Raw genomic sequence first — 16385 nt, 5'->3', positions numbered from 1 at the left:
AATAATTTTGCAGATTTTGTTTATGTAATATACACAATCCAATTTATTACACACCTTCGTATATTCAAAAACTAATGTTTGACAAGAACTTGTCATTACGATCTTCTAAAAGAATGTGTAGGAGATCTGCTACTTAGTTTAGTTTTGCCGAATTTCAAAGATTAAATCAAATCATATATAGCCAATAAAGTTGAGATGAAAAACTAACAGTTGGTCTCGTTGCAACATCGTCGGTTCGAACTTAAGTAGAACATACAAAGGGCAGTAGTCACAAAGAGCAAGAAAACAAATTTGTGAGAATATTTACATCATTTGTTTGTCATCTCAGCCATTAGAATTAGATTCAAAAACAGATCGAATGTCTTTTGGGAGATAGAAGCATTATATTCTCCAAGAACATCATTGCTCCTTTGAAGCATCAGAGCATTCAACTAGTCTGAGATTTGCATTATAGTTCAATGAAGATGATCTACTTTGCAGCATTATCTTGAATGCTGGAGTCTCTGGAGCTTTTATCACTTGCTAAGTTTCGCATTTTCATTGCAGAGTCTAGTAACTTCTTCAGCCAAATTCTGGAGCTCTACTGCCGCAGCAGAGGCCAATTCTTTAGCATAAGAGGCTTCCTCTGTGAGTTTGTTATTAAGTTTTCCAAGCTCATCTTTTTCCTCAATCAGTCTCATATTCTCCTTCTTCAGATTCTCTATTTCCAAAGCCTAGTCGAATGACCGATAACATGATCATTACAGTGACTTGGTGCGTCTGGAAGATGAAGAAAGTAGCAAACTTTGTATGAGAAAGATACCTGAGAGTTGAGGGTTGTTCCGTTTTTGATATCTTTAGTCTCTTCCTGAGCAAACACTCTATTTAAGCTCATAACGCTGGTCGGTGTTCCTGCTCCAGAATAGATTTCTGACAACTCATCACCATTTCTGCTGTGAGTATTCCTTCCTGCTGATTCGTCTGCTGCGTTCTGCTGCTGTGTATATGTTGATTTTCTCTCGGCTAATGAATCCAGTTGTTGCCTTAGCAGCATGATTGTCTCCTGCATCTCAGCCTTCTCTGATTTCTGTGCATATTAAGTAATCATAAACTTTAAATCTGATGAATCTCAAACTGTTGGGACATCAGAAATAAATAAATGGAGTTTTGACTTACAGTTATCTCGAGCTGCTCCTGAAGTATCCTATTGTCTGCAGACTTTATCTTGAAAAAGGCGTTTCATGGAAAAAAGTATCGTCACCAAATCTGATCATAAACAACATTGACAAGTAATGAGAGCAAAGAGAAATGAGTACCTCATGTTCGAAGATTTTCTCATTTAGTTGCGTTGTGAGCTTTGACAAAACCTATATCAAACAGAAACAAGAAAATATTGTCTGACAAGTGTTTTTGAATTGGATTCATATAAGCAGAGAGTCCTGAATAAAACAACGACTCTTGTTTTTCTGCATCAACCTGGGACATTCCAAGAGAGTCTGTGGTATGACTCATTCCGAAACTTTCAATCATCTGTTGCTCGAGTGCACGTATTTGATTCTTCTTTTCGCTGATTTCATCTTCCAGTTTTTGCATTTGATCCTGCAGTCAACAATGCAAACATGAAAGAAGCAATGTTATATGCTAATATAATTTAAGCATTGTTATGGAAGGATATCACACGGAAGGAAAGCTCACTCTGATATGGAAATCTTCAGGGTTGCGAGCAGCTTGCTCAGAAAGCCTTTTCAATGAACTGGTACGCAATGCTACTTCCCCAACTAGTATTTTTGTTTGCTCGTGAAGAAGATCCATTTGATCCGCAATAGTAGTTGCAATCTATTGTAGTACATCATTTTGCTGGTTATGTCAGTAATATGCTACAGAATGACCACTTTCAAAAACCTAGGAAATGCCATGTATAATCACAGAAGCAACAAGAAATTGGTAAAACAATATCATCTCACCAGAGAAGGGTCTCCTGATCCAACAGCTGCACTGAATAAGTCTTCTGCCACAGTTCTTTCTGGAAAAGACTTGTTTGTTGCTGCTTTATCTCTCCTGGTTGATTTTGTTTGTGCGCACTTCGAGGAAGAAGAAGCAGATCCATTTGTAGAGTTCTGGTTACCATCAGTCAGTAATGTCCCAGCCACACCATCAGATTTCTGCAGCATACATATTATGAGCCTTGTATTTAACAGGTTGTGAATCATATTTGCCGAAGCGAATCTAAAACAGTTAGCATGTAAAATATGATTTTGAGGATCATTCTTAATATCAGTTCACATCGTGTACCAATTCCACCAATGCATTTTGATACAACAGTGAGGAAAAGTAGAACTTACTTTCAGTTTCAGCCAGCCAAGCATTCCTCCACGAGTCTTATTCTTTTTCCGGTCCTTTGTCATCTCATCCAGGCCACTAGTTCCACCATCTCTCGGCTCCCTGGAATGTTCAGAAACTGTGCTTCTAGCATTATCATCAGCCATGTTCTCCCTTCTTCTATCGGGCAAGTAAGCTAGCTGCGGAAATCATGGTGTAAAGTTAAACATCACTAACATATGATATACAGTCTAGAAAAACAAATACTAGCGTTCCACCAAGATGGAATGATATCCTCAAAACAACTTTGAATTAGCGTACATACCTCTTCCTCTCCGAAAGTATGCCTCCATATATGGTCAGGTTTTACAGAAGCTTTTCCTTGCAGGGAACTTTTTGTTGAAACCAAGATTAGTTTTGTCAAACGCTGAATTCTTCCCATCAGAGCTGCTTTGGCTTCATCCTCCTCCTCCTCCAACCTTAACTGGGGTTTAACCTGGACAGATTTCAGCTTATCAAAAGAGAAAGAGCACAATGAAAGAAAGGCATGTTATTTCTGGGAGAATGCAACTTTTAAGTGTACAGATGTAACCAACAGATTAAAAAGATAAAGTTGATTAAACATTAATCACTTCAAAAATTCAACTGGCTACTAATTTGCCTAGTATAGAAGAGATTTTCATTCAGTGTTTTCTAATAACTATGCTACAAAGACAAGAAAAGTCCCAAGGAACTATCTGCATACACCAACCTGAAGTTTTCGATCAGCCAAATCTTCTTGGTTAGACGTAGACATAGAAACCCCGTGCTTCAATTGCGTAAGTTCTTCTTGCAAACATGATATTTCTTTCTGATACTTCTTTATTAGGGACTTCTCATCCATAATCTATACAAAATTTTGTAAAAATCAAGATTAGGGCTTTTGCCAAATCCAGAAACCCCAGAGACATCAAAACCATAAAAGCACCTTATTTCGCGAGGCTTTGATTTCAACATGCTTGCACCTCTGAGCGAATTTCAGTGTGTTGTGCGTCTCTTCACTTGTACTGGATGCAGGTGTTATAGTGCAAATAAGCTGCAAAAATGCAGATGGGGTAAGAAAGCCAATATTGACACAGCAGTCTCTTACTTTCTACAAAAAGAGCTATGTCAACAAATGAAAGTTCATCACCCAAAGAAACACATCTGGCCTTCAGAACTTCTCCAATAAACTATTATTTTGACTTAATTAAGGAACTTACTGATACTAGTCCGTGACCACTAAGTGTTGACTGCAAGAGACGAGTAAGTTTAGAATCCCTGTACGGTATATGAGCTGCCTTGGAGTCTGTCAATTTAGATATGACCTGAAGACGGAGATTAGAAGTTAAGTCACGCTTATGTATAGAGGAAAAAATGTAACACTGCAAGAAAACTTCCTTACAGTTCCCAGGGTGAGTAAACTTTTGTTGATGGAAGATCCCTCTTTCCTCCGTTGTCCAGTCATTTCAGATTTAGAACTTTCAGATCCAGCAAGATCAATGAGGTGCTGCATTGAACCAGGAATCAAATATTAGAGAACCAGAATGTAAGAAAAGAACGACACCTGAAAACACTCTCAGCAACAAGTGTGACATGTCTTCATATACAATAGCAGAATCAGTATGAGCTCTTTAGTAATTACCAACTGAGAGAGAGTAACATCTTCTCCATCATCTCCCTTTCCATGTGGACTGCTTTCAATAGTCTGAAACACACAGAAAACACTTAAGGGAAGGAGAAAAAAATAAAGCGCCCAATCATAAGGCACATCACCAATGGTCGAAGGCGTATGCGTAGTTGTGATAGATACAAGAACGATACACTTTAGGCAATAGGACTTACCAAGGTGAACATTGTGTGGCTCCGACTGCTAAAAAGATTGACATTATTTGAACCAACATGCCTGTGTTCTGCAATAATTCCGGCAAAGGCAAAGTTTAATAACATGACTAAACAAAACATAAATAAGAGAGGTGTGACCATATGAAGAGAAGAAAAGGTTGATAACCGAAGTATACTGAATTATAATAATGCAACTATATTAAACTATCTACATGGTGTAACAAATCCCTTGCGAGAAGCTAATAACTATGAAGCACATAATTTTATTGTTACTGGAAAACCATTTTTCTTCTAACTGGCACATAATAATGAAACTACATTATGCAATAAGTGAGCTGACGCTTAAAGTTAACAGGTACATTACGATCTTATACCTTCACCAGATGCTATGAGGGATAGAGCATGAGCTGGGGATAAGACAACCTCATCTTTAATGCCTTCAACATATGTGCCCTATCAACATAAACACACACTAATACTAATGAAACTTAACGAGGCAACTGAAGCTTGGTTAAACGAAATGAGACTGCAAAGCCCAACATAAAAATTTGGTTAAACATAATCCACCGCTGACCTGAGAATCCTCTCGTATTCGTAGATTCTGCCCTGTTGGGTCTAGTAAGTCATTAATAACCTGTAAGGATAATTAAGAACCCTTAAATTATGGACCAGTTGAGAAATCAGTTGGAAATGAAATTTTGGTTTGCAGTTTTATAAGTTTACGTGTACAATTGAAATAGAAATTCCAGCCTAAAACTATCTTCTTGAGCATACTCACTGTCATAGGTTTGAACAAGAACGAACTTAAGGACTAAAACCTATAGCATTCTTCTAAGGTTCCAGCTAAGTTCTAATCATAGGTGCACAAGACACATGTCCATTAAGAATTTGGAAAACAAATTAGAATTACAAGAAGGTGATGCAAAAAAATACTGGAGTCAGAACATACCTCATTGTATATCTCAAGATATGAAACACGCAGAAGAAATTCCCGTTCTGGTGTCTGGATAGCTGAAACATAGTTAGCTAAAGAAGCGAGAACCAAATCCTTTTAAGAAGACACAACAAAAGAGTAACCTATCACCTCCTGAATAATGCTGAATACATCCTTTACAGCCAACGGAATTATTCCAGGTGACCTTTGCTCCCCCTAAATGCAAAATATGTCGTTAGTCAAGGTCTAATAGGCACAGGTGCCTAGTTAGTACACGGGAATTAGAGAAACACATTTGAATCTCTTTTGAACAGGTAATATACATATATAACAGCTTACTTTAATCCCTAACGAGAATGATGGAACGACATCCTATATCTAAGTGAGCACACAATCTCAAAAGATGATGAGTACGACATGAAAAGAGAGCTTAAAACAGATGATAAAGGAGAGATCGCAAATAACTTGCCCAATTAATCATGTTCAGGTTGCAGAAGAGAAACATGAGGACATTGCTCCTCCTCTAAAAATAGTAACTTACATGCATTGTGTGAGTCTTGCCACTGCTAGTAACTCCATAAGCAAACACAGTACCTGAAAATAAAGCAAGGAAGAATATTTAAAGTCAAAGAGTTAGAAAGCACCAAACTTGAAATCCTCCCAACATCACAATATTCAACTTATACGAGAAGGAGTAGTCTTTTTAAAGCCCTTGAGATACGATGAGAATCATGAAACATACCATTTATTCCAGACATAGCCCCACTAACAACTTGCTGAGCAGCAGTATCATAAACACGACGGGTTGTAGTTGGTGGACCAAACACTCTATCTGTAACCAAACAACGAAAAAACACTTAAAACCAAATCGAGAACAAAGAAGCAAATACAAGAAGAGTCTTCCGGAGAAATATAAACATTTCACTTAACACTAACCAAAGGCATAACAAAGATCAGGGTTGTACTCGTTCCGAATAGTGTAGTCTCCATCAGCATACCACGCAATCTCATCTCCATTGTTCACCTCTCGAGGACTATTAAACCAAATCAAATGTCAATAAACCAAAACATTAAACCGGATCCCAATCTTAGACCACATTAACCTAACCTGAGAGGACGGAAACGAATCGTGACCGTGATATTCTCCTTCAGTTTCGTGGCAGCAGCCGCCGTGCCGGAGGATGTAGACGGAGACGGGATAGAACGTAGATGCGAAGTCGAGGAAGCAGCCGGAGAGGAAGGAGTCACAGGGCGTTTCGTCGGAGCACTCGCCGGAGATCTGAGAGGACGAGAGGGAGAGATCGTGGATGATCTCTGTGACCTAGGAGCAGACATTGTTTTAGGTCTAAGAGAGTGAGAGAGGGAAGAAGAAGAAGCTCGTTGGCGAAATCAATGGGGGTCACGTCATATACTGACTGTATCGTTTGTTTTTTTTATTTGTTCCCACTCCCTCCAAAAAACAGAATATTATAATGACTGAAATGCCCTCTGATATTAAAAGTGCTGTATATTTCTCTATTATAATGACGGAAATACCCTCCGATATTAAAAAAGAATATTTCTCTATTTAAACGATTTTGTTTTATTTATTTATTTTCACTCTGCAACTATGAAATGCTGAAAAGAGTTATTATCACATGGACAAAATATTTAAAATAATTTTCTGGACTGACAGGAAGGAATTAAATAAATTTGGTGAGCTGTCGAAATAGTAATATTCTGAATTCAGAATAACAGAGTTGTTGTTGTTTCTAAGGAAAAGATATAATGCTTATCCTATTTGACCAAAAAAATTAAAAAAATTAAAAAAATTAAAAAAAAATAATGCTTATCCTCAGGCGGGCACAGAGAAACATTTGTTTTTGTAATTATGCTGATTAAAAGATAAATAACGAAAATGTCCTCACCTAACCGCTATTTTGGAGGGTATGATTGGAATAACATCAAAACAGTGGGAGATCTGTTGAGTATTTGGCGGCATTAGTGATAATTAGTTGAGCAAGAGGTGGACATGATTAGAAAATCGATTGTCCATGGATGAAGTGAGTGCCGAAATATAAGATATATATATGGGTTAGGGTTAGTTCATGCTCAAAGTGAGTTAAGTAGGCTACGCCTAATTTTGCATGGATAAAAAAGTAAGCCAGATCTGTTCGTTGGTGGACGGTTTAAATAACTTAAAATTATACGTTACAATTGATTTGGAAAAATTAAATGTCGAAAAAATATATTTATTAGACATGAACAACTCCATTTTAAGATTTTAAATTTTAAATTAGATTATGTAAACTTTATCATTGGTCATTGTTATATTTGAACATACAGCTTTGTTTGAATCTGATCATTAATATCCAGAAGAAGAAAAAATGTTCATATGGACAAATCTATTTAGCCGTGGACAACTCATTTGACATTTAATTGAGGAAGGAGATAGATAGCATCGGGATTGCAATAATGGAGTTGTATTTGTGTGTTGTAGTCGTGGACGACATTGACAACGAGTTTCATAGTTGTTGCTTTGTTGCCTTGTGATAACGATAGAGGACATATTACAACGGTTAAGTGACTTAATAATCATGTTTGTTTTTGTGTTTGTTAGTGACAACAACAAGTTTAGTCGTTAGTCGTCCAAACTTGTCATACAAAACGTAAACAAGATTTAGTCGTTGGCGACTATGAAACAACCAACAAAAACATTATTGTTGTCGCTTAGATTTAAAGGTTGGTGGACTAAATTGATTCCATTTGTTTTCTTCTTGATTGTGCTTGCCCAAATCGAGCAACATTTCATCTTAAAATCTCATATATATGTATATGTGACAAAACGTGGATTAGTGAGATATATATGGATATAGCGTTTCACATTAGCTCACTGAAGATAGTTTTGTTGTTTTTGTAAAATTGATAGCCAAATCTGCTGTGGTCCTTTTGGGTAAACATCACACGATCTAGCTGTTGCTCTATGGAGCCCAGTAGCATAAAGTTTATGACAATTCAGTTTATAATTTTTAAAATCGATTACAATATACTTTTTATATATATATCTTTTTGAAACTACTCTACTTGAAAAATCGTATACCTTTATGTCTGAATTTATGGGCTTTCCATATGAGAACCTTACAAAAAGAACTCACGATCTTCTTTTTTTCAACAAAAAATTCACAATCAAATCTCAAGAGAGAGAAGAGCTTGTTTAGCCAATCATTTTGACATATCAGTTATCATAAACCTATCACTTACGAGAAAACATATCGTTTAACAAAAAAAAAAGAAACAACCTAACGATTCTCTCTTCGTCTTCTCCTTTTTCCATTCTATTTAAACAGATTAGATTTTCAAGCCTCCACCGAAATCAAGGTTGAGTTACCTAGAATCAAAGCAGTACATGTGTATATGCAGTTCAAGTGAGTCGACTCAAGGGGTGACGGCTAAACTGATCTTGCAAGACCGAAGGATGATTGAGTTTACATTGCCGTAAGCGAGATTATTCTACCAACAGATGGTCTTGGGAATCTTAGTGGAAGAGAAGGCATGCTTAAGCAGAACACAATTAGATTCCGAGGTTATAAGTCAGGTAAACCAAGATCTCTCAATTCACCAGTATAACAATTGTGGGACTGTTCCAATGGTTGTTTTGCAGTCCTTCCTGATTTTGCTGAAGTTACTATCATTGGGAATTTCTTCGATCCTTACAGCAACAGCCGAATGAAAAAGCTCAAGCAAAGTGGATCCTATAAATTTCGAAACTGTGAGTGTTAGAACATGCTTGCTTGCCTTTAGGTTATATGATGTGTGTGACAGTGATACATCAATCATTTTGGGCGTCGACTTGAAATCAGCTTCCTCTTTGATCTCTCTAACTCTCTTCTTCTATCTGCAACTGATGCAGCATCGGATACGTCTTTGGCGCCAACATCATAAGTTTGAATAATACTTTAGCTTTATCGATTTAGGTTTTGGTTTTACATGTCTTTCTTTTAAAAAGTTATATTTCCTTTTAAAATAAGGTTTATAGAATCCTTTTCCTCTTAGGAATTGTCTAAAGGAAGGATTATATAAGCAGAGTTGTGGCTTTCTTATTTGATATGTTTGATTTAATAGAAGAGTTTTTGCTTTATACCTTCCGATTTGATTCAATTCATCAAAACATGAAATTGGTCTCAAGAAGCTATCGAAAGATCCAAAAACAGATCTCGAAGAACCCTAAATTCTTAGATCGACTGTTCACCCATTCGTGCTGCGCCAGCAACCATAATTCTAGCGTTGCGGTGTTTCCCTCCCATTTATCTTTATAATAAGCTGACAGCTGACTCTGATAATAAAAGCTACTTCTTATATATTTTGTTTCAAAATACAATTTTTGATTGGTGCCGTGAATATTCTATGGAGATGTTGACCCAAATAACGGGGTTCTACAACCTTGGCTCAATATTTTCTTTTAAGTTTCTCGGTGCTTTTGACTTTTGTTTAGTCACTTTCGTGGGAAACTAGGGTATTGAGTCATACCTTTTTTGTTATTGAGTCACACAACTTTTTTGTCTGTTTTTTTTTCTTGCTTTATCTGCAGGGTTTAGCTTGTGAGCATAATGAGTTTGCACCTGGTGATGTGATGTTGTAGAGTATGCGATTTCGAAGAACTGGTTGGTTCAGGATTTCATCATCCTGAAATACATACACATCCAGAGTTGTAACAAGGGTGATGTGAGGGCCTCCATATGTTGAGGCAGGCGTCTTGGATGGTTAATTGGACTCAACCAAAGAAGTAGGCAAACAAAGACGCTTGATGCAGAGCCTTACGTAGCCAGGGTTAAGCATGTGCTCATGGTTGACACTTGACAGTGTTCAGGAAATTGCTGTTTATGTCCATAGGTTCCATAACCTTGATCTTTTCTAGCTAGGGTATCATTATGTGCTTTGAGTGTATATTGGAACAATTTTTCTATTATGGCCCTGTTCGTTTGCTCACCCAGATGGATCATCTGGGTGAAGATGCAAATCGATGTTCATTTTGTGCATTATAATGCTACATCTATCTGAATTTTTTAAAACTCATCTCAAATTCTCATTCAAATGAAAGTGAGTCTTGATGGTGCATCTGGATGCAGATGCATCTAGTTCAGTCCAAAATGATAAATGACAAAAATGACAAAAATGACATTTTAAAATCAAAATATTATTTTCAAAGAGAAAAAGACAAAAATAGCACTAAATCAAGTTTTTGTTCCCAAAGTAGCACTCAAGGTCAAAAGTCACAAAAATAGCACTTAATGTTTTATCAAAAGTCACAAACTTAGGGTTTAAAGTTAAATAGTGGGGTTTAGGATTTAGGGTTTAGGGTTTAGGGTTTAGAGTTTAGGGTTTAGGTAGGGTTTAGGGTTTTGGGTTTAGAGTTTTGGGTTTAGGGTTTAGGGTTTAGAGTTGATAAATGAGATTTTGGGGATAAGATTTCAAATTTTGAAAAATAAAAAAATTAAAATTTTCAAAAGATAAAATGCTATTTTGATCATTTTAGTTTTTGAGTGCTATTCTTGTGATATAAACTTAGAAATGTGCTATTTTGGAGATTTGCCAATTTTCAAACCCTAAATTCTATTTTTTTGCATATACATTTTTCTGCATCCAAAACATTTGGTGTCCGACTGGTATCAGTGGTGTCTCACACGACAACTATGGATCCCTCCATACTCTAATCTTATCACCGCTGCCGACTGTCCAGCTGAGACCCTTACGGAGGATTTCTCTTCCTGCTAAAACGCTGCGCCAGCCGTGTGAGGCATTGGTCGGAGCCTGACACTCCCTGAAGTTGGAGTTGCGAGCGTACTTCCCTAGTAGGAGGACCTGTGCAACTAGAGATCGGGGCTGAGTAATGAGACACGTTTTAATATATGATGCTTCATTCGTCCCATTTTGACACCATTTAACGTATCGTCCCCATAAACAAACGCTAGAGAGAAAATAATAAGTGTGAAAATGTATTACGAGCCACTACGTGATTATCGGTTATTCCTATAAAAAAAAAATACTAAGATGGACAGCCCACACATATATACCGGCATGAATTTGATTAAGAAAAACAATCTCCTACACTATATTTGCGAAGTGATTTTGTCACTTGTCCTTTTTACAATCAATTTCACAACAAATATGACATGCCTACTGAAATTGATGACATGACTTCCGAAAAAATATGACATGTATAATTTCATTTAATGTTGATTTATATTTTTGGCAAACTTATTAGAATATGGTAATAATTCATATATTAAATTTAATATTGATATTTCTTTTTGGTAAATTTTTTTAAAATACGGTAATAACTCATACATCATCTATAAAATATATATTTTCATATCTAACATTTCAAATTTCGAAATATTATTATTTTGTATACTTATACAATTTGTATTACTAAAACTTTCAAAAATTTCTACAATTTCTTAAAAATTTAAATATCTAATCGTAAGATCATTAGACTTATATATCTACAAATTTTATAAATATTGTTTAGGTTAAATATTTGCTAATTATACAATTTTATATTATTTTTATTAGTTTTATACAAATTGATTTAATATATATCAAATCTATATTAAATATTAGTAAAAAAATAGTAAAATCTATAATATTTAATAAACTTTATTTTTAAATATAAATTAGATTTAGAAAAAAAATTACTACACATGGTGCATGAAAATACCTATTATATTTTTATATTACACAACTGCCACTGTTATAAAATATGATCTGTAAAAATCTGGTAACAATAATTGCTTATTTGTTATATATGATGATATAAATATATTATATATGTGTAAATATTAATATAATTCTTATACATTCATGGTCACATTTGTATTCTCTCATATTCACATGTCATATATTATGTTTATTTAATTATTATGAATGTTTTGTTAACTGATTATACATGTAAATCAAATTAAAATATCTCTTTACGTAACTATATATGTCTATCCATATAATTTTCAAAAAAAAAAAAATATAATTATTTATGCATGGTTAAATGAGTACAAACACGTCGTAGTTAATGTTCAACAAAAATAATCATTACTAATTTTAATTGACTTTGTGAAAAAATCACTAATTCATTTTATAAACGATTAAACGATTCAAGTTGAATTAAAAAAAAAAAAGCAATGCAAGAGTTGATATGACAGCATATCAGCTGAAATAATTTTTTTTAGTAACAATGTTAAAGTTTTATTACCATTTTCAAATTTTAAATAGAAAAATACAGGGGATACAATAAACATAGCTAAACACCAACTCAATTTGAGCTAAACACCAACCCAACTATAAGCAAATCAATAGCAAGACCAAGGCTACGCCAAACTCAGCAGAAACTCTTGGCACAAAATTGGAACCACTTTTAATTCGAGAACGGAATTCGGTAGATTCGGCGGTACTAGGTGATCAGTTCTTAATAATTAGCTCCTCAATAATACCTCGAGAGAGATTTCCTTATCAGCAGCAGCCAAGGACAACGAGCAACACCCGAGCAAGCTCACCCACGTAGACATAGACGAGCTTTATTTGGAGAGAAGGACCACCCGAAATCGTCACACGGCATAGACCAACACCAAGAGACAAGCCAACACCACATCAGAGAAGTGGACAAGAGACAACCCTACCCCTGAAAGCTAACTGGCTTAGTGCGAGATGCCACCGAGACGGAAGAGTGACGGTTGACAAGACCAGAAACAAACCGCCTCTCTCGCACCCACCATGGAGAACCCGTAGCGGAACCTCCTAGCTTGGGACCAAAGCATCCCCAGAGACCTTTCGAAAGCTTTACTGACCGTCCGCCGGGATCTAAGAAAAACGAGTGGAAGAATACCGAACCTCCACCGTCAAACAAGACCCAGCATCCATCCCACCACGAGAAGGATGAGCAAGGCGGTGAGAAATGGAACAACCCACTTCGAACTGCCATATTTGACACCAAATCTAGACCACCGCTACCCTACTCAACCAAAGAAACCACTCGCCGAAACTGCCTCCAAGCTTCACCGAAACTTCGAGGTTGCCAGATCTAAAACCGCAGTAGCGAAGGAGTTTAGAGCTGCGAGAAAAGAAACACAGAGGGAAGAGATTGAGGAGAGTCGGAGAAGAAGAGAAGAAAAAGGGGAGGGGCGGCCAGAGACGTAGAAGAGGCCGGCCACGTAGACGCAATAAATCTAGATCTAAGAGCATCATTATTGTTGGGACAAAATTTTGAGTTCTTAGCTTTTTTTATTATTATTTTTAGAGTAAGAGACATTGTTAAGAGACAATAGCAAATGTGCACATTATTGATGAGACTCTTCCTACTGATTCTCGTCTCTCCATCCTCTACTTCTCTTGTATCTCCATTCTCTTCTCTTTCTCCAACATTAGCTGCAGATGCAAAGCTATAGATAAAATCAGTAACCGGTGAAACATTTAAAGGAGTTGGTGGGAGACTTACGTTGAGAGCTCGCTGAGCTTCTCGTTCGATCCAAATGATGGTGTGGTCAGATGTTCGTTACAAGAAAGTACAATGTGTTCAAATCTTCTGTGTACGGGTACTGCTGTCTTCACAACCGGAAATCTTCCTAATCTGCAACAAACATTTACATAAATTGTGAGAATGTTGTGAGCCATCTTTGAAAGTTTCTAAGAAAAACATACTTTCATAAATCCTCTGGTTCAGCCAACCATAGTTTTACAGTACCAGGTTCATGGGTATCTTCATAACCTCAAATCTAAGTAGCAACAAATCAAAATCAGCCAAGTTGACCTTACTATCCAAGGATCTAAGTTAAGCTGAGCAAAAACCAACTTCATGAATCATACCCACACAATAAATTTTATTCCTTTGATAACATCCAACCATGGTTTTAGAGTACAAAGTTCATGGGCATCTCCATAACCTCAAATCTAAGTAACAACAAATCAATATTACCCAAATATACATAATTATACAAGGACTTAAGCTAAGCTGAGCAATAAAAATCAACACTTTATTATGTCCAGATTAGGGTTTGTGAGATGAATCAGAGAAGGAAGCTTACTCGTTAGACGATGGCAAGGGTTCTGCAAAGCCTCGACCAGAAAAGGGTTCACTGTCAACCCATTCTCTAACCACCGTTTTGACGGAGGCGTTGTGAAAACTGGGTCCATGAGAATGAAGAGGATAGATGTTTCTGGAGACTTCAGAAATCCTTGTTGACCCTTTTTGTTTTCGTTTCTCTTGCAGCCAAAAGAGAAGACGGAAGTCAAGAGGAAGAAGAGAATCGAAGCATTGACGCCGGCGAGAGGCAGAGAAAGGGAGAGAATGGAAAACTTTTAACATGTGACACATATCTCAAGAGACGTTTTTTATTGTCCTTAATTATGGAACGTTTATTCCAATAATAGCTAATTTTGATTTATTTTTAATTATAATTACCCCAGAAATTCCAGCTAAGGAATCCCGATAATCATGCTCTAAGGTTCTGAGTTTTTAGAGTTGGAACATATAAAAAAAGAGGTAGAGAGAGAAGCGTTTCTCAAAGAGATTTGATTAAAACATAACTGAGATTACCAGCTGAGAAAAATTATATCTCTTTTAGAATACATCAAGTACTGTCATTTAGTGATGGCAAAAAAAATCGTCCGGAATTGCAAAAACAGTTTGTGATATAATCATACAGTTCCTATGTCTTTAGTGGATTGCTTACATGGGACCTCTTCCTTCAAAGATTGCTTATGTTCCTATGTCTCACCAACAAAATATCCTTGGAGAAGTACTGGAGTCAAGGGTTAAATATATATCCTTACCCTAGTATTCATTATGTTATTTTTTCTTCTTCTTAATTCTGTGGTATAAACATTTAACAAACAAATTTGCGGTATAATTCTCTCACTAGACTTTCGTTTTGTCATGAAGTTCTGTAAGAGATTGTTTGGTAAGAAGCTATGGAAGAAGTTTATTGGTGAGTTTATAAATTATCCTATCAAATTAATTAACGATTAAAATCTTATGATTATGTGTGTGATCTTTAGGTAGGGAAGGAGTAGTTTATGTTTTCCCAAACAGTCTCATGCAGCTTCAAAACAACAAGATCTTGGGAGTTTATGGGAATTGGTGACAATTTCAAATTTTCAGACATGTCCCTAAGATCGAGAGCAATATAATGATCGGTGTGATCGATGGCGGAATCTGGTAATGTGACTGCAGCTCTGGTTTAGTCGGTACTCCGTGAGAAATCCAATCGTTGTCTATTCTTAGAATATCAACATGGAAATTCAGACAAGAAATAGAGATATATAGTAGTTGGTTTTCATTACACTTTATGTAAGCAAAGAGCAGCAGCAATATTTATTACACAACAAACTAAGATATACAGTTCATGTATTTTTGGAGACTGGCAGTGTTCATTTCAGATTCTCCGAGGACCATGGTAAACCCGAGCTCTTCGTTCTGAACCTTTCCGTGCGAATTGAGACTCTCTGCTCACTCTAATACCATGAACCGGACCAACACCACCAGGTCCACCACCAGCATGTTGGCTCAAACCTAAGTCAAAAGTAGGATGATCTTTCCTCACACCAACTCTAACACGATGGCTCCTCGGTCTCAGAGACTTTCTAAGACGCTCTTCTTTTCTCATTTCTCGTCTCGACCTATGGTATCTAAACGACCCACCATCATCAGTGTCTTCGTCCTCTGAATATCTGCGGTTTCTGCGTCTTCTTCTGCGTTTGGTGTGTAGCAGATCATAGCAGAAGAAAGTGCAGCAATTGCTAAGAATGTAGAACCAACAAGAGACTGAAGCCCAGAGGAATCTGAAGAAACCGTGGATGATACAATGCCAGAAACCAATTTTGTATAACATGTAGATGAAGAATAGAAACAAGTAGGCTACGATTAGGATCAAGGCGGCTTTAGCAAGACTAGCCACGCAGAAATTCTCGACGTAGCACAACACATCCCACGGTGATGGACAGAGCGTACTGTTTCCACGTAAGATGCTTTATAGTGTCAGATTAGCAGAATCAATAAACATGGAAGAAGATATATTATATGGTTTTGGAAAGTAACCTGCAAGATTTTCCAGAGAGAAAGTCAAGCGGAGAACCAAAGAAGTTTCCGAGAGAATGAACGAAACCAGTGAAGAACGAGTCCATCACACGACCACTAACTTCTGATTTTTTAGATTATTTTTCTATCATTAAGCGGACAAAACATTAGAGAAAGACCCTGTAACTGCTTTAGATCTGGTTTTTAACCAACTGTGTGAATCTTTTTAGTTTCCCTTTGGTCTTTTTC

At 36.5% G+C, this 16385-nt stretch overlaps 2 protein-coding genes and 1 long non-coding RNA gene across 4 annotated transcripts; 1 reads left to right on the top strand and 2 right to left on the bottom strand.

Moving 5' to 3' along the window:
* Positions 1-159: 159 nt before the first annotated feature.
* Positions 160-6528, bottom strand: LOC106402308 (kinesin-like protein KIN-7C, mitochondrial). Of its 2 annotated transcripts, none has more exons than XM_048756795.1 (23): positions 6204-6528; positions 6032-6129; positions 5838-5927; positions 5637-5689; positions 5246-5311; positions 5111-5164; positions 4736-4795; positions 4536-4614; positions 4162-4229; positions 3962-4024; positions 3722-3826; positions 3540-3644; positions 3266-3373; positions 3050-3184; positions 2624-2809; positions 2322-2498; positions 1944-2141; positions 1675-1815; positions 1456-1578; positions 1296-1346; positions 1156-1203; positions 803-1066; positions 160-713 (listed from the first exon to the last, which is right to left on the bottom strand). In XM_048756795.1, exons 1-23 carry the CDS (start codon positions 6428-6430, stop codon positions 516-518), a joined length of 2697 nt encoding a protein of 898 aa, XP_048612752.1. In that variant the 5' UTR covers positions 6431-6528; the 3' UTR covers positions 160-515. The 2 variants fall into 2 exon arrangements, with proteins under 2 accessions (XP_048612752.1, XP_048612753.1); XM_048756796.1 differs by having other exon boundaries at positions 2624-2794; positions 6204-6526.
* Positions 6529-6741: 213 nt separating this feature from the next.
* On the top strand, positions 6742-9212 carry LOC125586916. The gene is made up of 2 exons (XR_007323448.1): positions 6742-8669; positions 8736-9212. It is a non-coding gene; the product is annotated as an uncharacterized LOC125586916 (long non-coding RNA).
* Positions 9213-11890: 2678 nt separating this feature from the next.
* Positions 11891-16383, bottom strand: LOC106397177. Its single transcript, XM_013837746.3, has 4 exons — positions 16158-16383; positions 14146-16069; positions 13560-13691; positions 11891-13489 (listed from the first exon to the last, which is right to left on the bottom strand). The coding sequence occupies exons 1-2, from the start codon at positions 16241-16243 to the stop codon at positions 15496-15498; spliced, it is 660 nt and encodes a 219-aa protein (XP_013693200.2). The 5' UTR covers positions 16244-16383; the 3' UTR covers positions 11891-13489; positions 13560-13691; positions 14146-15495.
* Positions 16384-16385: the final 2 nt, after the last annotated feature.

Source organism: Brassica napus, chromosome C5 (assembly GCF_020379485.1).
Source record: "Brassica napus cultivar Da-Ae chromosome C5, Da-Ae, whole genome shotgun sequence".
Lineage (NCBI taxonomy): Eukaryota > Viridiplantae > Streptophyta > Magnoliopsida > Brassicales > Brassicaceae > Brassica > Brassica napus.
This window is presented reverse-complemented; position numbering and strand designations above follow the sequence as displayed.

Coding starts and splice junctions, on each gene's coding strand:
- LOC106402308 (XM_048756795.1), bottom strand. CDS start 6,430: ATGTCTGCTCCTAGGTCACAGAGATCATCCACGATCTCTCCCTCTCGT. Junction 3,827..3,961: donor ATGTTACTCTCTCTCAGTTG/GTAATTACTAAA, acceptor GGTTCAATGCAG/CACCTCATTGATCTTGCTGG. Junction 2,810..3,049: donor TGGCTGATCGAAAACTTCAG/GTTGGTGTATGC, acceptor TCTTTTGATAAG/CTGAAATCTGTCCAGGTTAA.
- LOC106397177 (XM_013837746.3), bottom strand. CDS start 16,243: ATGGACTCGTTCTTCACTGGTTTCGTTCATTCTCTCGGAAACTTCTTT. Junction 16,070..16,157: donor CTCTCTGGAAAATCTTGCAG/GTTACTTTCCAA, acceptor ACGTGGAAACAG/TACGCTCTGTCCATCACCGT.